This window comes from Somniosus microcephalus, chromosome 20 (assembly GCF_052327205.1).
Source record: "Somniosus microcephalus isolate GS21.2 chromosome 20, FLI_Smic_1.0, whole genome shotgun sequence".
Classification (NCBI taxonomy): Eukaryota; Metazoa; Chordata; class Chondrichthyes; order Squaliformes; family Somniosidae; genus Somniosus; species Somniosus microcephalus.
The window spans coordinates 44,521,096-44,542,801 of record NC_141006.1 but is presented as its reverse complement, the minus strand read 5'-3'; the positions used below and the strand labels follow the sequence as shown (position 1 = coordinate 44,542,801).

At 46.3% G+C, this 21,706-nt stretch overlaps 1 protein-coding gene across 1 annotated transcript in view; it reads left to right on the top strand.

Moving 5' to 3' along the window:
• The first annotated feature begins 441 nt into the window (after positions 1-441).
• Positions 442-21,706, top strand: part of LOC147103183 (protein argonaute-1) — a 119,431-nt gene continuing 98,166 nt past the window's right edge. Inside the window, exon 1 of the mRNA XM_085962569.1 lies at positions 442-569. Coding sequence (XP_085818695.1) covers positions 545-569 — 25 coding nt within the window. The 5' untranslated portion in view covers positions 442-544. The remainder of the gene's footprint in view (positions 570-21,706) is intronic.

Here is a 21,706-nt window from a genome sequence, read left to right as displayed (position 1 = left end):
TGACTCTTGTGCGCTGTTTAAACAGACTCCGCTTGCTGTGAAAGAGACTGCTTTAAGTCCTGCCCTGCCTCCAACTCATTGGCAGCATCTGTAGAGAGAGAAACAGACTTAATGTTTCAGGGCGATGACCCTTCGTCAAAACTCTGTCTCTTGCTTTTGTTTTAGTTGAAGGAGTCCACCGCGCTCCTGCAGCGTCAGCCAGTCACTGCAGTTTCTGCAGTGGCCACCATGCGGCGCTGCTGCCCGGTTTCTTTGATTCTTTCTTTGATTGCTGACTCCGGATCCGTAATGTCGTCACGGAACATCGCTTGGGGGAGAGAGGAGAGGCGGCGCGCCGTTTCGCACATGCGCATTGGGGAGCGCTGGGCTGCCTGGAGGCGGTCCTGGCACGGCGCGTGCGCGCTGGCGGCCGAACCGTCTGCCCGGGTGGCGCATGCGCAGTGCCACTGTGTGTTGTGGAGCCGAGTCGCTCCGCGGGGAGGACGCGCGACTTGAGCCTTTTAACTCCGGGGGAGAAAATCCGCGCTCTCACGCGGTCTATGGGATGGAAGCGGGGCCCGCGGCAGCAGGTAAGCCGCCAGGGATGGGGAATTGACCGTTTTTAGTTTGATCTATACCCCTCAGCCCGTCGCCGGAGCTGAGCTGAGAGGCTCCGGGTGAGGGTCTGTGGGGCAGGACATGCGCAGTGAGGCAGCAGCGCTGCAAGCTGCGAGAGCAGCGCTCGCTGAGCCCAATGCAGGAGTGTGTGTGTGTCGGGGGGAGAAAAACCCCACCTGGCTGGAATAGAGCCCCCAGAATCGGCTCAGGTTCAAACTTTGCGCTGAGCTCCAGCTGATGTATCACTGCTGGGGCGAAATTTGATGGGAGAAATTGCTCCTGGGAGTTTTTGCACACTACATTCCACCAAGCTCCTGCCTTTTTTATATTCAGTAATTGAAAAAGTTGCCATGTGGAAAAAATAACGTACAGTGCAATATAATGCAGGATATGAACCTTGGACTAAGCTGGAGTCAAACCGAAACAACATATATGTTCTATATTGCTACAAGACACAGGATGACACTGTATATATGGCACTCTGGTCAGGCTGTATGTTGAGGGCTGTGACTAGTTTTGGTCACAGCAAATGGAGATATTCAAGCCCTTAAGGTTGACGCAGAGAAGAGCCAAGACGTTGGTCCCCAGTATCGGAGGGTTCTGGTATGGGTAAGACTAGAGGAACTGGGATGCTTTAGCCTTGAAAGAAAGTGACTGAAAAGGGATCCTTTGTGGAAGTACATATGTTAAACAATAGAGAAAACCTAAATCTATAGTACTACTTCATGGTTAGGCAGAGATCTGGTGAAAAATGGACTTGTGTCTGGAAGAATTTCTTTCAAAGATAAGTGAACACTACTTTTTGGGTAGGGTAGTGGATGCAAATATCTTGGTCATTTAGAGTCAGATAACTGTTCTAATTGGGTGGCGGGAGAGAGGAAGAGTGCCTTTCTTATGTGTATTTATCTTGTGATTGTATGAGTATGGATAATGAACAGTTACCCTGTAGGTACAAGGTACTGATGAGTATTTCATGTCAAGCAGATGTACAAATACTTTATTGAATTTTCCTGCTTTACATCATGTCCTGGCTAACATTTGTCCCTCAAACAGTACCACCAAAACAGACTAACCCCATTGCTGTTTGTGGGACCTTAATGTGTGCAAATTGGCTGCTGTGTTTGCCTAGATAGCAACAGTGACTACACGTCATTAGCTGTGAAGTGCTTTGGGACGTCCTTAGCTCAGGAGTAGTACTTTTGCATCTGTGTCAGAAGGTTGTGGGTTCAGCCCCACTTCAGAGCGCGTAATCCAGGCTGACACTTTGGTGCAGTACTGAAGGAGTGCTGCACCGTCAAAAGTGCTGTCTTTCGGATGAGACGTTAAATTGAAGCTATGTCTGCTCTCTCAGGAAGACATAAAAGATCCTGTGGCATGATTTGAAGAGAAGCAGGTGAGTTCTTCTGGTATCTTGGCCAACATCCCTCAACCAACACCACCAAAACAGATTATTTGGTCATATATCTGATTGCTCTTAATGCACAAATTGTAACTGTTACAACTGTGACTAAACGTCAAAAGTTTTTAATTCACTAGTTCGACCACAGCTGGAGTATTGTGTCCAATTCTGGGCACCACACTTTAGGAAGGACGTGAAGGCTTTGGAGAGGGTACAGATGAGATTTACTAGAGTGGTTCCAGGGATGAGGGATTACAGTTACATGGATAGACTGGAGAAACTGAGGTGGTTCTCCTCAGAGCAGAGAAGGCTAAGAGGAGATTTGAAAGAGGTGTTCAAAATCATGAAGGATTTACAGTAAATAAAGAGAAACTGTTTCCAATGGCTGAAGGGTCGATAACCAGAGGGCAGAGATTTAAGGTGATTGGCAGAAGAACCAGAGGCGACAGGAGGAAAAACTTTTTTATACAACGAGTGGTTAGGATTTGGAATGCGCTGCCTGACAGGGCGGTGGATACAGATTCAATAGTAGCCTTCAAAATGGAATTGGATAAATACTTGAAGGAAAAAAAAATTGCAGGGATACAAGAAAGAAAGACTTGCATTTCTGTAGCGCCTTTCACGACCTCCCAAAACGCTTTACAGCCAATGAAGTACTATTTGAAGTGGAGTCACTGTTGTAGGAAATGCAGCAGCCAATTTGCACACAGCAGGATCCCACAAACAGCAATGTGATAATGACCAGATAGTCTGTTTTAGTGATGCTGATTGAGGGATAAATATTGGCCAGGACACCGGGGATAACTCCCCTGCTCTTCTTCACAACAGTGCCATGGGATCTTTTACGTCCACTCGAGAGAGAGAGAGAGAGAGAGAGAGAGAGAGAGAGAGAGAGCAGAAGGGGCCTCGGTTTAACTTCTCATCCGAAAGGGAAAGATCGGAGGAGTGGGAATAATTGAATTGCTCTTCGAAAGATCCGGCGCAGATTCAGTGGGCCGAATGGCCTCCTTCTGTGCTGTACTATTCTGACTCTCTGAATTGGCTGGTGAAATGCTTTGGCATGTCCTGAGGATGTAAAAGACACGACATCTAAATGCAAGTTTGTGCATTTTTCTGTCTTTTGTACTTTCTGCAGTAAATGCAAATGTTCAGTCTTCTGTAAAAATTGTTAACTGATCATGTGGATCTGTAACTTTTTTATTAGTTGAATTTACCACCCATCTGAAGTTGGCTATAAAACCTACTTTTGAGGAGACATGAGTTTACTTCAGTGTAATTCTAATGAGTCCCACGAACTGGAACATGTGTACACCATTAGTGCAAACGCAGTCTATTTGCAGACTGCAGCAGCCCTAATTGAAATGGGTTTGAATTGTTTTGCCTCAAATCCTACTTCATGCAAGCCCACAGCACAAAAACATCCATAATTTATTAAGAAATAGTCTTTCATTGATGCCCACAGGGATGTATGGTGCCGCAACTGGCAATGCTCCATTGGTGGTTGTTATGAGGTTTGGTTAAGGCTCAGTGTCGGGACAGAGCAGCTGGACCTGTATCTTGATGATCTTGACTTGACAGTGCTTGATGTTGACGAGAGAAGAAAAACAGAAAAAGAAAGGCTTACATTTATATAGCACCTTTCACAACCTCAGGACGTCCCAAAGCGCTTTACAGCCAATGAAGCACATCACTGTTGTAGTGTAGGAAACGCGGCAGCCAATCTGCACACAGCAAGCTCCCACAAACAGCAACGTGATAATGACTCGATTTTTTTAGTGACGTTGATTGAGGGGTAAACATTGGCTAGGATGCCGGGGGGAACTCCCCCAGCTCCTCTTCAAAATAGTGCCATGGGATCTTTTACGTCCACCTGAGAGAGCAGACGGTTTGACATCTCATCCGAAAGACGGCACCTCCGACAGTGCAGCACTCCCTCAGTTCTGCCTTGGAGTGTCAGCCTAAATTTTTGTGCTCAAGTCTCTGGAGTGGGACTTGAACCCACAACCTTCTGACTCAGGTAAGGGTGCTACCCACTGACACTATAAGAGTGGAAACATATTTTATGTATACGGAGGATTGCACTGAACTGAACTTTCTTTCTGCCTGACCTGCCGAGTGTCTCTAGCAGTTTCTATTTCTGTTTCAGATTTTCAGCATCTGCAGTTTTTTGCTTTTTGAACTTTACGCACATAGTCACAAAAATAAATCAACTTTCATTGGAAGAATTTAAGCAGCGATTCTTATGCAGATCCTCCAATTAATTAGTGGGAAGGTTACGGGAATTGCCTCATTTGGCATTGTTGTTCTCCCCAAATCTTACTTTGAAACTTAAACCACTGAGTTGATGAATCTATATCGAAAGCAGCTTGATGTGTCTGCCAAGGATGAATGTAAACTTTAATTACCCCTTAGAATGAATGCTAAATGCCTTCAGTCTGTGAAGCATAAAATGTTTCACTATAGTTTTTTTTTATTGGAACCCTCTTTTAGTTTGTAAACTAGAATGTTTTCTCAAATCCGGCTGGTTTCAATACTTCTTGAATCACTCACTCAGACCCAACCATTTGTAAAAGTTGAAATTCACCATTTGTCCTTTTTTTGTGAATAGTGTATTTGCCATTGGAATAGGTTTCATTTTCAGTGGACCCTAAACTCCCTCTTTTTCTACAAAAAATCTGGGTGTGAATATTAGATGGATGCTTAAAACATGGTATCTAATCAAATAGCACGTCTATAAGATAATACGTGTTGGAACTTTGCCATTTAATAACTTGAGATCCCAGAGAACTAGTCGTGTCCTGTTAAGCTCCCTTGTCTAATTTTTCATAAATTTTGCTCATCTAAAATGACTGCCCCTACTGTACGCAAGTTCAGCGTGACCTGTCTAAATCAGCATTGATGAATTCAAAGTTTCTGCTGCAATTCTCAGTGGCCGAGAAATTCTTTCTAGATTTTCTAAAATCTCTAGGATTTCATGGGTAAAGATGGACTGTATGCAGTCCAGCAAGGTTTTTAATGTGTACTTTAAGATCCTTTTTATTTATTCGTTCCGGGATGTGGGCGTCGCTGGCAAGGCCAGCATTTATTGAGGTGGTGGTGAGCCGCCGCCTTGAACCGCTGCAGTCCGTGTGGTGAAGGTACTCGCACACTGCTGTTAGGGAGGGAGTTCCAGGATTTTGACCCAGCGACGATGAAGGATCGGCGATATACTTCTAAGTCAGGATGGCGTGTGACTGGGAGGGGAACTTGGAGGTGATGGTATTCCCATGCGCCTGCTGCCCTTGTCCTTCTAAGTGGTAGAGGTCGCGGGTTTAGGAGGTGCTGTCGAAGAAGCCTTGGCGAGTTGCTGCAGTGCATCTTGTAGATGGTACACACTGCAGCCACAGTACACTGGTGGTGGAGGGAGTGAATGTTTAAGGTGGTGGATGGGGTGCCAATTAAGCGAGCTGCTTTGTCCTAGATGGTGTCGAGCTTCTTGAATGTTGTTGGAGCTGCACTCATCCAGGCAAGTGGAGAGTATTCCATCACACTCCTTACTTGTGCCTTGTAGATGGTGGTAAGGCTTTGGGGAGTCAGGAGGTGAGACACTCGCCACGGAATACCCAGCCTCTGACCCGCTCTTGTTGCTGCAGTATTTATGTGGCTGGTCCAGTTAAGTTTCTGGTCAGTAGTGACCCCCAGGATGTTGATTGGGGGCGATTTGGCAATGGTAATGCCATTGAATGTCATGGGGAGGTGGTTAGAATCTCGCTTGTTGGAGATAGTCATTGCCTGGCACTTGACGGGAATGTTACTTGCCACTTAACAGCCCAAGCCTGAATGTTGTCCAGGTCTTGCTGCATGCGGGCATGGACTGCTTCATTATCTGAGGAGTTGCGAATGGAACTGAACACATCAGTGAACATCCCCACTTCTGACCTTATGATAGAGGGAAGGTCATTGATGAAACAGCTGAAGATGGTTGGGCCTACGACACTGTTCTGAGGAACTGCTGTGGCTGAGACGATTGACCTCCAACAACCACAACCATCTTCCTTTGTGCTAGGTATGACTCCAGCCAGTGGAGAGTTTTCCCCCTGATTCCCATTGACTTCAATTTTACTAGGGCTCCTTGATGCCACACTCGGTCAATTGCTGCCTTGATGTCAAGGGCAGTCACTCTCACCTCACCTCTGGAATTCAGCTCTTTTGTCCATATTTGGGCCAAGGCTGTAATGAGGTCTGGAACTGAGCACCAGTGAGCAGGTTATTGGTGAGTAAGTGCCACTTGATAGCACTGTTGACGACACCTTCTGTCACTTTGCTGATGATTGAGAGTAGACTGATGGGGCGGTAATTGGCTGGATTGGATTTATCCTTTTTGTGGACAGGACATACCTGGGCAGTGTTCCGCATTGTCGGGTAGATGCCAGTGTTGTAGCTGTACTAGAACAGCTTGGCTAGAGGTGTGGCTAGTTCTGGAGCACAAGTCTTCAGCACGACAGCCGGGATGTTGTTGGGGCCCACGGCCTTTGCTGTATCCAGTGCGCTCAGCCACTTCTTGATATCATGTGGAGTGAATCGAATTGGCTGAAGACTGGCTTCTGTGATGATGGGGACCTCGGAAGGAGGTGGAGATGGATCCTCCACTCGGCACTTCTGGCTGAAGATGGTTGCAAATGCTTCAGCCTTGTCTTTTGCACAGACGTTCTGGGCTCCACCATCATTGAGGATGGGGATGCTCATAAAGCCTCCTTCTCTCGTTAGTTGTTTAATTGTCCACCACCATTCATGACTGGATGAAGCAGGACTGCAGAGCTTTGATCTGATCCGTTGATTGTGGGATCGCTTAGCTCTGTCTATAGCATGCTGCTCTGCTGTTTAGCATGCACGTAGTCCTGTGTTGCAGGTTTGCCTGGTGCTGCTCCTGGCATGCTTTTCTGCACTCCTAATTGAACCAGGGTTGGTCCCCTGGCTTGATGGTAATGGTAGTGAGGGATATGCCGGGCCATGAGGTTACAGATTTTAGTGGAATACAATTCTGCTGCTGCTGATGGCCCACAGTGCCTCATGGATGCCCAGTTTTGAGCTGCTCGATCTGTTCTAAATCTATCCCAGTTAGCATGGTGATTGTGCCACACAACACGATGGAGGGTGTCCTTAGTGTGAAGACGGGACTTCGTGGCCACTGCTACCAATGCCGTCATGTACAGATGCACCTGCGACAGGTAGATTGGTGAGGACGAGGCCAAGTATGTTTTTCCTTCATGTTGGTTTTCTCACCACCTGCTGCAGACCCAGTCTGGCAGCTATGTCCTTCAGGGCTCGGTCAGTAGTGGTGCTACCAAGCCACTCTTGGTGATGGACATTGAAGTCCCCACCCAGAGTACATTCTGTGCCCTTGCTATCCTCAGTGCTTCTTCCAAGTGGTGTTCAACATGGAGGAGCACGGATTGATCAGCTGAGGGAGGGCGGTAAGTGGTAATCAGCAGGAGGTTTCCTTGCCTATGCTTTACCTGAAGCCATGAGACTTCATGGGGTCCGGAGTCAATGTTGAGGATCCCCAGGGCCACTCCCTCCCGACTGTATACCACTGTGCCGCCACCTATGGTGGGTGTGTCCTGCCGGTGGGACAGGACATACCCAGGGATGGTGATGGAGGAGTTTGGGACATTGGCTGAAAGGTATGATTCTGTGAGTATGACTGTGTCAGGCTGTTGCTTGACTAGTCTGCGGGACAGCTCTCCCAATTTTGGCTCAAGTCTCCAGATGTTAGTGAGGAGGACTTTGCAAGGTCGACTGGGCTGGGTGTGCCGTTGTCGTGTCCAAAGCCGGTGCCTTGTTCGATGCCAGGTGGTTTGTCCGATTTTATTATTCTTCGTGTTTCTCGTAGCGGTTTGTTACAACTGAGTGGCTTGCCAGGCCATTTCAGAGGGCAGTCAACCACATTGCTGTGGGTCTGGAGTCACATATAGGCCAGACCGGGTAAGGGCGGCAGATTTCCTTCCCTGAAGGATATTAGTGAACCAGATGGGTTTTTATGTCAATCTGATAGTTTCATGGTCACCATTACTGACACTAGCTTTTTATTCCAGATTTATTTAATTAACGGAATTTAAATTCCCCAGCTGCCATGGTGAGATTATGAACTCATGTCTCCGGATCATTCGTCCAGGCCTCTGGATTATTAGTCCTGTAACATAACCACCGTGCTACCGTTCCCACGAAAGAGTAGTCAGGCAAATAACGAAGACAATTTTATCCCAATAAAATAGAAACATTTTGAAATGAATAAAGTTCGATCATTTTTTTGCAGTGACTTTTTCTCCCTTTCCTTACTCTTTTGAAGATTACTCTTGCTTGGGTGTATTTCCATGAGCAACAGGCACCCTTCAGTTGCTCACACAGTTGGTCATTCTTCATGTGCCAGCTTAGACAGCAAGCTGTTTGACCGAGACAGCTCCTGTCCTCACCAGATGCCCACACTTCCAGCAGGTGTTGCTAGCCAGCGATCAGGAGTAGGTTAGCTCCCGTTTCTCCAGCCCTGCAGCCTGGGGATATGGAGGCCAAAAGTCGGACCTTCACCGCCGTTCTGGTTGATCATTACTGACCTGTTTTATGCTTGCTGTTTATCCTGTGACACTGAAACCGCTATATGTTCACAACTTTATCATTCTGGCCACAGAGCTTCCCTGACGTGCCTCAGCTGCCCGTGGCTAGAATCAAAATGGGAGCTGTAATATAATAAGGAATGTAACTGCATAGACCTAGGATCGGCCCTCAAGTCTTCCTTGGCTCTGCTACATTGCACAGTGCGTTTACCCACAGGAATCTGGAAAGCCTTGCCAATTGTAGTTTTTTAAAATTGTCAATTATTATCAAAATGACATCTTTCAATAGAACTCGTGAAATATACCCAGATTTAACCGAAGAACTGATCTCTATTCACACTGGAAGCTGTGTGTGTATAGGGGGAAGAAAACCTACTGGGCACCTATTAGATGTAATTTATTTATTGTAATATATATCCAAGGTTCTTGAGCATGATATCTCCTAAATATGTGCCCATCTCTCCCACAGCTCTCTTGTTTGTTTGAATCTCTCGCACAACATTACAATGACCCAAACGAAAGTCTCCATGACTGCGGTGCATTATTCCTTTGCCTCCTTCGATGCTGTCGATCACACCATCCTCCTCCAACACCTCTGCTCTGTTGTCCAGGCCGGTGGCACTGCCCTCACGGTTCCACTCTTGCCTATCTGATTGTAGCATCTCTACAATGGCCGCCCCCCTTCCCCAAGGATCCAGCCTTGACCAGCTCCTCTTCCTCTTCTACGTGCTGCTTATTCTTTGTAGCAGTTTGATACAACTGAGTGGCTTGTTAGGCCACTTCAGAGGGCAGTTAAGAGTCAAGCGCATTGGTGTGGGACTGGAGTCACACGTAGGCCCAGACCAGGAAAGGAGGGCAGGTTTCCTTCCCCAGAAGGCCCGAGTAAACCAGTTGGGTTTTTACTGACAATCCAACAGCATCACTTTTGCTGATGAGAATAACTGAATTCAAATTCTCAAACTGCCTTGGTTTGAACTAACGTTCTCTGAATTGTTAGTCCTACCTCTGGATTACTACTTCAGCCCTGGTTGTGCTGTAATTTCCACCATTGGGAAGACCAAAGGCATCATCTTCAACCTTCACAAAGTCCATACTCTCGCCGCTAACTTTGCAAATGCGGCCTGTTCAACCTCCGAGCTGACCTTCCGACCCCATACACACTCCATCCCAAAGACTGTCTACTTCCACCTCCATTACATTGCCTCCCTCTATCCCAACATATGCCCATCTTGCACTGAAACCCTCATCCATGCCTTTGTTACCTCAAATACTCAGTTACTCGGGTGCTCCTTTGGCCAGCCTCCCATCAGCACCTTCCAGAAACTTCAGTTTATCCAGAAGTTTGCCCACATCAAATCCCACTTGATTATTGTCCCTGTTCTCGCTGTTGCTGCTGTTCCCCTAATGCCTCAAATTCAGACCCCAAACTCTGGAATCCCTTCTCTAATCCCTTCTGCCTTTCCACCTCCTTCTCCTCCTCCTCTATGATGCTCCTTATAACCGAACTCTTTGAGTATGCTTTTGGTCACGACTCGTAATCTTCCCTTTTTTGGCTCAGCATTGTTTTTGGTTATGACTCTAAGGTGTCTTAACATAGAAACATAGAAGATAGGAGCAGGAGTAGGCCATTCGGCCCCTCGAGCCTGCTCCGCCATTCAATGAGATCATGGCTGATCATCTAAATTCAGTACCCTGTCCCTGCCTTCTCCCCATATTCCTTGATCCCTTTAGCCGTAAGAAATATATCCAACTCTTTCTTGAATATATTTAATGAACTGGCCTCCACTGCCCTCTGTGGCAGAGAATTCCACAGGTTCACCACTCTGGGTGAAGAAATTCCTCCTCATTTCAGTCCTAAGACTATGACCCCTGGTTCTGGACTCCCCGGCCATCAGAAACATCCTTCCTGCATCTAGTCTGTCCAGGCCTGACAGAATTTTATAGGTTTCGATGAGATCCCCTCTCAATCTTCTAAACTCCAGTGAGTATAAGCCCAATCGACACAATCTCTCCTCATACGTCATTCCTGCCATCCCAGGTATCAGCCTGGTGAATCTTCGCTGCACTCCTTCCATGGCAAGAACGTCCTTCCTCCGGTAAGGCGACCAAAACTGCACACAATACTCAAGATGTGGTCTCACCAAGGCCCTGTACAACTGTAACAAGACATCCTTGTTCCTGTACTCAAACCCTCTTGCTACGAAGGCCAACATACCATTTGCCTTCTTAACCGCCTGCTGCACCTGCATGCTTACCTTCAGCGACTGGTGGATGTTAATCGATGTTGTATACCTATTCGCTTTGCCCGGTTGCCACTGAGGTCAACCTCTTTATGGGGGAAAATGTGCAATTTTAAAACTGTATGAAATTACAACTTGGATAATAAACAAATAATAGCAGACTGGGAGAATTGTTCACCTGGCATTACAAAATTTACTAAATAGAGACCGCAATTTTCTGCGTGCCAGTAAATGAATTTTAATTACAGCAACTCTTGTATTTATTTGAGTCTATGGCAAGAGCATGTTGTGATTTGCAGCATATTCTACACCCAACTGTTTTGTCTGCTTTCACCATCAACTTCGTAGCACGCTGCTCATGTTGCGTGTGGTATGATGCAAGTTTACACATGCGATTTCCAGGATAGGGATTTCCTGGCCACACCAAATCAGGCGAAAGGCAAACCAGGGAGTGAAGAAGGGTGCATTACCATGGACTATAACTAACTATGGTATGGGAAAAGAGCATTTTTCTAGAGAATAGTGTAGCGCCTGGGAAGAAGAACACTTCTGCCAGTTTTCTCTGAAGGTATTGATACTGTAGTAAGAACATAAATAGGAGCAGGAGTCGGCCATTTGGCTCCTCGAGCCTGCGCCGCCATTCAATAAGATCATGGCTGATCTTCGACCTCAACTCCACTTTCCTGCACTATCCCCATATCTCTCGATTTCCTTAATATCCAAAAATCTATCGCTCTCTGTCTTGAATATACTCAACGACTGAGCCTCCACAGCCCTCTGGGGTAGAGAATTCCAAAGATTCACCACCCTCTGAGTGAAGAAATTTCTCATCATCTCAGTCCTAAATGGCCGACCCCTTATTCTGAGACTGTGACCCCTGGTTCTAGACTCCCCAGCCAGGGGAAACATCCTCCCTGCATCTACCCTATCATGTCCTGTAAGAATTTTGTATGTTTCAATGAGATCACCTCTCATTCTTCTAAACTCCAGAGAATATAGGCCTAGTCTACTCAATCTCTCCTCATGGGACAATCCCCCCCCCCCCCCCCCCCCATCCCAGGAACCAGTCGGGTGAACCTTCATTGCACTCCCTCTATGACACAAGTATATCCTTCCTTAGGTAAGGAGATCAAAACTGTACACAATACTCCAGGTGTGGTCTCACCAGGGCCCTATATAAGTGCAGTAAGATGTCTTTACTCTTATACTCAAATCCTCTTGTAATAAAGGCCAACGTACCATTTGCTTTCCTAATTGCTGTACCTGCATGTTAACTTTCAGTGATTCGTGTACAAGGACACCCAGGTCCCTCTGAACACCAACATTTCTCAACCTCTCACCATTTAAAAAATACTCTGCTTTTCTATTTTTCCTACCAAAGTGGATAACTTCACATTTCTCCACATTATATTCAAATTGCCATGTTCCTGCCCACTCACTTAGCCTACCTATATCCCCTTGAAGCCTCTTTGTACCCTCCTCACAACTTACATTCCCACCCAGCTTTGTATCATCAGCAAACTTGGATGTATTACATTTGGTCCCCTCCTCCGAATCATTGATATAGATTGTGAATAGCTGAGGCCCAAGCACTGATTCTTGTGGTACCCCACGAGTTACAGCCTGCCAACTCGAAAATGACCCGCTTATCCCTATTCTGTTTTCTGAATAAGGTTCCACAGGTAGGGACACATTGGCATTATTGTGGCCATTATTCATGTGTGAGCTTTGGTGTGACTGTCCGCAGGCTCTCGCACATGCACCAAATCCTGGCCTCATCCAAGGTCAGCACGCAAGACGGGGAAGTCCCGGGTTCCAGCAATGGTCACGGGATAACGATCAGGTGCAAGAACCTAGTGCTTCCCTTAGCCAGGGCACTGAGGCCGATTGTAGTGCACCTAACTTGGCACAGAGCATGGATTGAACATGGGACTTTCCTGTCATGCACGGTCCTAGATAAATTCACTGACTTCCTTGAGAGAAATTCTGCACACTTTTAGAAGAAAGAAATGGTTTCAAGTGCGGTTGTGCATGTTTTGTCTAAAAGGCAGTGTGAGTACAGCGGCGTTAATAGACAATTGCCACTGCTCGGGATACTTTTTTTTCCTGATATAAAGAGTATTGTATCAATTCACACACATGTAATTGTAAAAGGGGATACCTGTATACTATTGCTTGCCAGGCCTTCTTTGTACTTAGGTTTAAGGTTCCAAACTACTTGTCAGAGATATTTTCTGTAGCACCACCTCTCCAGCGATATCATAAAGCTTCTCTGAAGTCATGAATTGAGTGCGCTGCCCATCGATCTGTTTTTGAAGTAGCTGCAGAGGATGATTTACACCAAATGTACGGTGGTATGTGGAATTTATAATGGCGACCTATTGGCCACACTCTCTCCCAAGTCTTCCCTTGGCAAGGTTCTGGAGCGGGGAAGGTGCAGGGCGATGGGAGAGTGCAGTGGAATTGGCTTTGGATTGCTTCAGTGATGAGCTGGCACCAATACAAATGGCCAAACTGCAGCCTCCTGGTTCAATGGTTCTAAAATGAAAAATGATGTATGCTGAAAACGATTTTCCCAATTTTAGCATCAACACAGAGATGCCCTTCACTGAGATGAGAAGTGCTGCTTTCTTTTTCTTTTGAGAAGTAGAAAATAGTGCACAAAAAGTGAGGTATTGGGAAAATATACAGTCTTGTATATCTGTGCCAAATGGCTGTTTGAATATCCGTGTGAGAGGAGTACAGTGATCCAATATTCATTGCATTAGTAAAGGAAAGCGAGAGTGCATCTACACCGCATCCTCCGGGCATCCCAAATTGCAAAACAGCCAATGAATTACTTTAGAAATGTTGTAACTTTTTTGTAATGTAGGAAAATGTGGCACCCAATTTGTGCACAGCAAAGTCCCATCAACAATGACCAAATACTCTCTATAAGTTCTATTGGTTGAGGGATAAATGTTGGCCAGGAATCCCCTGCTCTTCAAATAGTGCCATGGGATCTTTATGTTCATCTGAGAGGGCAGGCAGTGCCTCGGTTTAACATTTCGTCTGAAAGACAGCACTTCCTCAATACTGCACTGAAGTGTCAGCCTAGTAGGTGTATCTTTCAGCAACAAGCGACATAAAACACTTGAAAGTGACATACATTCTTCTGTGGTTTTATGACCAGAGGGCAGCAATTTAATAAATGTTTGAACTAATCTGGCAGACAAGATGGTAGAGACAAAAACGGCTATTTTCAAAATGCAGTTGGATGGTGTAAAGGCAGCGTTGGGGTACTAGAAGGGGCTGAGTGGCCTTTTCACATTCTTCAGTTTTCTGATGTTTTTCTGCTCACTTGGGCCAACAGGAAGAGTGTTGTGCAATCCACCAAACAGATAATCGCAAGGCATTGGTGAAATCATTTAGATTAGACCCCGCTTCTTTGTAAATACAACGAAATACCTTTTTGAGAAATATTACTCGGGTTGTCCATGGGTACCAAAGATTGTCTGCAATTTGTTGCTTTCATCGTATGCACTGTGTATAGTTTACATAGTGCACTCTACATGCTGCATGTGTTAGAATGTCTTGGCAGACTTGCCGCTCAGTATATCAAACCAATGCAGAGCAGCAAACAACACAGCCAATAAAATCTTGAACTACAATAGCCAAAATAGTAGAATGCAAGTCAGAGGAAGTTGTGATCAAAGTGTACAGTGTTCTGATCAGACCACACCTTGAATACTTGTCCAGTTCTGCTTGTTAAACCAGGGAGGCATTCGAGCACTGGAAGCAGCGCTGAGAAGAGCCACTTGGTTGATGCCTGCTGTCGGGCCTGAGTTCTGGGGAAAGACTGGAGAGAAGGCACCCGAAAGGTGACCTTGCAGATAAGATAGTAAATGCTATGGTATAGGTTAATCTGGGACACTAATAAATTAATCTGTGGGTGCAGGACAAGGTGACCCAGGTTCAAACTAGAACAGGAAACTTCGTGATATCCGGGACCGAGCTGTTGCCGATCTATCAAAACTGCCGGACAAACCAGCGTTAATGTTGAAGCATACGGAGATTTGCAGCTCCGTATCTGGCAACAAACACTGTTGCTTAGCAACAGCTTCTAAACAGTCGGCCGTACCTTGGCAGCGTCTCTGTAGCTTAGCAACAGCTTCAGAGAGACTTTGCAGAGCCTGACTGTTGGGGAAAAAAAAAGCCATGAGAAGAAAAAAAACTAACAAAACGGCTCCTGATTTCTGCCGGTGGATCGAGGTTTCCGGACATACGACCTCCGAATAAACCAAAGTTTCCTGTAAAAGGTACCTTTTTGGTACTGCTGTCAGGAGGAGGCTCTTTACTCCGAGTGATCAACAGTTGATTTACGGGCTGAGGGGTGGATGTGAAAGGCCTGGAATAACCAGAAATGAAGAGATGTAGCAATGGGGGAAGTGGCAGCGTCGAGTTGTTCTGGGTGGATGAATTCAGATGTCCTTTCTCGTCTAAGTATCTTGTGGTCTTTCTCCACTATTGCCGCGCTGTGTGTGTGTGTACGCACTCGTGGGCTTTGTTGTCACTCTGCTAGATCTGAATTGACTTATAAATGTCACGGAGCTGTTGGATTTGCAGCTGTAATAGCACGCAGTTTTCATGGATGCTTTATGGACTGACAAAGAAATTACACGTGGCAGCTTTAAGGACCGAACCATAAATGTCAGTCTTGTTTAGAAAACTGATTTCCAAATGAAATGTTTTAGAAAGTGTATACGAGTGGTTTTTTTTGAATGGTGACTCTTGTATGTTTGGGTACAAGTAACAATGTTTATGGAGCTGTCGAATCTAACCGTGTACCTCATTCATGCTACACTGGACAGCGGCTGCAATCATTTAAAGCATCAACTCTGGGCGTTGAAACGACACAGTTTGATGCTTCAAGGCAGTTTTACCAACAGCTGTCTGACTGTTTCCTGATTCTTCACCAGATGTGAAGGGTTTTTCCCTAAAACCTAACTGGGACATGGCTTTTTATATGCTTTAAAGAAATAAGGTGCATTTATTTTGTGTCTTTCACACCATCAGGACATCTCAAACTATTTCACAGGCATTGCGTTACTTTTTATTTTAAAAAAATGTCACTGTTGTTACGTAGGCAAAGTGGCAGCCATTTTGCACACAGCAAATGTGATAAATGACCAGACAAATCTGTTTTTTGGTGCTGTTGGTGGAGGGAGGAATGTTGTCCAGGGCACCAGGAGAACTCGCTGCTTTTCCCCAACTAGTGGCTTAGGATAAAAAAGCAAAATACTGCGGGTGCTGGAAATCTGAAATAAAAACAGAAAATTCTGGAAATACTCAGCAGGTCAGGCAGCACCTGTGGAGAGAGGAACAGAGTTAACCTTTCTGACGAAGGGTCATCGACCTGAAACGTTAACTCTGTTTCTCTCTCTCCCCAGATGCTGCCTGACCTGCTGAGTATTTCCAGCATTTTCTGTTAATATTAGTGGTTTGGGATCTTTTACTTCTACCTAATGAGCAGACAGGGCATTCTTTAGTGGCACCTTCAACAATGTACATTGAAATGTTAGCCTAGTTTAAGTACTCAAGCCTGTAATGGGCTTTGAATCCACAACCTTCTGACTCGAGGTGAGAATGCTACCAAAGAGCCCGGCTGATATTTTAGCAGGAGGTTTTTTTTGTCACTTTTCTTACTTCTCCTGAACGTGTTAACTCTTTGCTAGTGTATGGTTCCATGGCCACTGGCATCCTCTATGATAGCAAAATACTGCGGATGCTGCAAATCCGAAATAACAACAGAAAACGCTGGAAAAACTCAGCAGGCCAGGCAACATCCGTGGAGAGAGAAACAGAGTTAACGTTTCAGGTCGAAGACCTTTCGTCTGATGAAGGGTCTTCGACCTGAAACGTGAACTCTGTTTCTCTCGCCCCAGATGCTGCCTGACCTGCTGAGCATTTCCAGCATTTTCTGTTGTTATTTTGGTCATCCTCTCTGACCCTCCGGATGGTTGTTATTCATGTAGGAGCTCAACAGTCGGTGTTGGTAGGTTGTTGAAATACAAGTGCTGTCACAACTGAGCCTGAACCTGTCCTCCCTGAACCAGGTTGGAGGAGGGGCGGTATCATTGTATAGCAATCGGGAGTAAGAACCCTGCCTCGTCTTGCATTCCCTATAAGCTGTGTTGGGGCCAACTATAGGACTCCAACTGCCCCACCTCCCTGCTCAGACTAGCACTTGCAACAGAGTTTTAATTGTGATTTTGTTCTGTCTATGAAGTGAAGATGAGTGAATCCTTCAAACTAGACTGTCCCTGTGTAGGAGGGTGGAACACAAAATTGGAGAGAAACTTTTTCTGGAAGGTTGACCGAAACAGTAATCTGTTGAGTTTGGAATCGTCTCGTGCACCTTTTTCAGTTTTGTCCGCTTTGCTCAGTTGGTAACTCTCTTGCCTGAGTCTGAAAGTTGTGGATTCGAGCCCAGTTTCGGACTTGAACACAGTACAGGAAACTCTCTTTTATCCGGCACCGACGGGACCGGCGTGGTGCCGGTTGATCAAAAAGTCCGGATTACAGAGAGGTATACTTACCAAGGTACGAGAGCCCCGTACACGGCCACAGGTGCAGGAGCCCTGGTTACACGGCACTTGTGCAGGAGTCCCTGTTACACGGCCACAGATCCAGGAGTCCCTGTTACACGGCCACAGATCCAGGAGTCCCTGTTACACAGCCACAGATCCAGGAACCCCGGTTACACGGCCACAGATCCAGGAGCCCCGGTTACACGGCCACAGATCCAGGAGCCCCGGTTACACGGCCACAGATCCAGGAGCCCCGGTTACACGGCCACAGATCCAGGAGCCCCGGTTACACGGCCACAGATCCAGGAGCCCCGGTTACACGGCCACAGATCCAGGAGCCCCGGTTACACGGCCACAGATCCAGGAGCCCCGGTTACACGGCCACAGATCCAGGAGCCCCGGTTACACGGCCACAGATCCAGGAGCCCCGGTTACACGGCCACAGATCCAGGAGCCCCGGTTACACGGCCACAGATCCAGGAGCCCCGGTTACACGGCCACAGATCCAGGAGCCCCGGTTACACGGCCACAGATCCAGGAGCCCCGGTTACACGGCCACAGATCCAGGAGCCCCGGTTACACGGCCACAGATCCAGGAACCCCGGTTACACGGCCACAGATCCAGGAACCCCGGTTACACGGCCACAGATCCAGGAGCCCCGGTTACACGGCCACAGATCCAGGAGCCCCGGTTACACGGCCACAGATCCAGGAGCCCCGGTTACACGGCCACAGATCCAGGAGCCCCGGTTACACGGCCACAGATCCAGGAGCCCCGGTTACACGGCCACAGATCCAGGAGCCCCGGTTACACGGCCACAGATCCAGGAGCCCCGGTTACACGGCCACAGATCCAGGAGCCCCGGTTACACGGCCACAGATCCAGGAGCCCCGGTTACACGGCCACAGATCCAGGAGCCCCGGTTACACGGCCACAGATCCAGGAACCCCGGTTACACGGCCACAGATCCAGGAACCCCGGTTACACGGCCACAGATCCAGGAACCCCGGTTACACGGCCACAGATCCAGGAACCCCGGTTACACGGCCACAGATCCAGGAACCCCGGTTACACGGCCACAGATCCAGGAACCCCGGTTACACGGCCACTAATATATAGTAAAACTTACCTGAACCTACTCCTGAATTTTGCCGGTTAAGAGAGATTTCCGGATATTTAGGTGCCGGTTAAAAGAGAGTTTCCTGTATATAGGCTGATCCTTCCGCTGTACCGTTGCCCTGTCTGTATGTTTGAGATTCAGATGGACGCTGCACATTAAAGATTTCATGACGCTGTTCAAGGAGAAGCAAGAATTCTCCTATTCTTTCCTCAATTAACGCTGTCAAAAATACAAGTAACTAGTGTTTCGTCTTGCGGCTGGTTGTGGGACATTGCTTTGTGCAAAATGGCTGCTGTGTTCACCTACATAACTGACTGGACTTCAGAGTGATTCTTTGTATCTGAAATACTTTGGGCTGCTCCTGCGAACGATATAAATTCAAAGTTTTGTTTTCAAAATGTGGGTTTTTTTGGCGTGTAAATGAGGTGTATTTGTATTTTTAATGAACATACTATGTGCCGGGGTCTTAAGTGAATCGCTGTCTGATTTAACACCACTTAAATGTGTATTAATCCCATCTACTCTCTAACACACGCATCTTCAGAGTAACTGGTATTTGTACATTTGCTCTCGGGAACAGTTGCCAAGGCACTTTTGCCCACGTCACACGTAGGTAGGTAGGGACATGCTTGGGACCATGCTGCTTTCACTTGGAATTGGGCTGGAGGCTTAAAATATCTAAATTTAAAATGATGGGGGTGGGGGGGGGGGGGGAGGAAGGAGTTCTGCGGGTGCGCTGATTCTCCCTAATTCTTTCCATGGTGTGCTGCGTGAGGGTACATGAGTTCAGAGAACCACGCCATTCACTTTCGTGTCGTGCAGCCATGTTGTCAGTAATGATGGTTAACAGCTTGAAACATCAGTATGACTTAGGAAGCACATTGCATACCTGGAGGGGAAAACCTGCACGTATATTAAAATTGACATTGCAGTTACATAAAAAAAAATTCTAAGTAGACTAATAATGGGAGGGGGTTGATGTGGCATTGGAGTTACAACATAATCATTTTGCCTCTGGCATGTCAGTTCAATTCCAACGCATGAGATATTTTCTTCCCCCCCCCCCCCCCTTGCCCCTTTGCTTTCGGTCGCTCTCTCTTTCTCTTCATTCTTCAAGCAGAAAATTTAACAAAGTTAATTTTAAAAGGGGATAGCAGACCCTAGCAAGTCTTCATTTACAGTTTTTGTTATTCTGAAGGCCGCAGGTACCTTAAACCCATGTGTGTTTTTCTTTTGCTGCATTTCTTAGAAGGTCAGATGTTTAAACCCACAGATGCTTTTTGAACAGAAAGCTTGCGTGTGACAATTGGCCTGCCCTTGTGTGTGAGGATGGACAGAGGCTCGGTGTGACAGATGGCAGTATAGAGAAAATGGACAAAGGTTCTTAATGGACAAACTAGAAGGGAAGGCGAACACAAAGGGACAAAGCATACTAAATTAATTGCAGAGTGAGAAATGCCATGCGGTGTGAGGGACCGATGTAAAAAATGTTTAGCACCAACTCTCGGGTTTTAAGTTGCGGCAGATTGAAATAAATCCTGGTGTGTGCAGAACTTTTCGTGTTTGTGGAATAAACAAATCTGGTATACTGGTGCAGAATTGCTCCTGCACTACACCATTGCTCCGGCACTCTTAATTTTAATTATATAGTCATGCAAGTAACCTAGGGGGAGGCAGTCAGACGTACTGTAACCATTTTGGCAGATCTTGTGCAGCTTTGTATTTAAACCCTGTTGTGTAACCTTTACCTCTGGGTAGTCTAGGTTCTGTTTAGTATTTTAACTTTTGTTTTATCCGTTGAGCCTGTGGTTCACATTGTAGTTCTAGCCACAAACTGGCTAGGTTCACAGTGAATTGCCACGATAAATTGGCGAGGTTACTCTTTCTGAATTGGTGTTCATTTTGGGAATTCTTGTGACCGTACTGATTCAGGCATATGCCGCTACAAAATTGGCAGATTTGCAATTAAATTGCCTCCCTTTTCCCCCTCATCCCCTTAAGGTACGGACTGATGCGCTCCTTCCAGCCACCCTGTCTAACATCTATCCTCATTGCCTGAGTTCAGCCCTGCCTTGTACGAAGTAAAAATGGAAGATTATTTTTGCCTGCACAGACATGTGATTGTGAAGCTATAAGGCAGCTCTGCGCAATCTATCAGCATGGATACTTGCGCTGTGTGGTGTTATGGCACTGGATCTTGGCACAAGCTGCTTGTGCTGTGGATAGATAATGATGCCTGGTTTCTTGTATTGTGATCTAAGTAAGCTTGTAGATCATGTTGCTCATAAGAGACTATTTTTGAGATGTTTCACTTTGCAGAAAGAGAATGATTTATTCATCAATTTATATATAAATACCAGTCCAATCCTTGTTTTCAGCTTGACAGCTAAAATATATGAAGTAGCGAGGTTAAGCATTCATAGAATCGCCACAATTGCAGCATAGAAGGGAGTTGTTTTTTTAATTCATTCATGGGATGAAGGCGTCACTGGTGAGACCAGCATTTATTGCCCATCCTTAATACCAGAATGATACCGGACTTCAAGGGTTAAGTTATGAGGAGAGAGTACACAAATTAGGGCTGTCTTCCCTAGAATTTAAAGGTTAAGGGGTGATCTGATCGAAGTTTTCAAGATATGAAGTGTCAGTTGTGGCTCAGTGAGCAGCACTCTCGCCTCGGAGTCAGAAGGCTGTGGGTTGACTCTCCAGTGCAGTGCTGAGGGAGGGCTGTACTGTCGGATGAGACGTTGATGCCGAGGCCCCGTCTGCTCTCTCAAATGGACGTAAAGGATCCCATGGCACTATTTAGAAGAAGAGATGGGGAGTTACACTCAAAGTACTTCATTGGCTGTAAAGCGCTTTGAGACATCTGGTGGTCGTGAAAACCGCTATATAAATGCAAGTCTTTCTTTTTCTTTCTATTAAGCGGAACAGATAGGGTAGATAGAGAGAAACTATTTCAACTGGTTGGGAATTCTAGAACTAGGGGGCATAGTTAAAAATTAGAGCCAGACCTTTCAGAAGTGAAATTAGGCAACACTTCTACACACAGGGTGGTAGAAGTTTGGAACTCTCTTCCGCAAACGGCAATTAATGCTAGATCAATTAATTTTAAATCGGAGATTGATAGCTTTCTGTTAACCAGAGGTATTAAGGAATATGGGCCAACAGTGGGTATATGGAGTTAGGT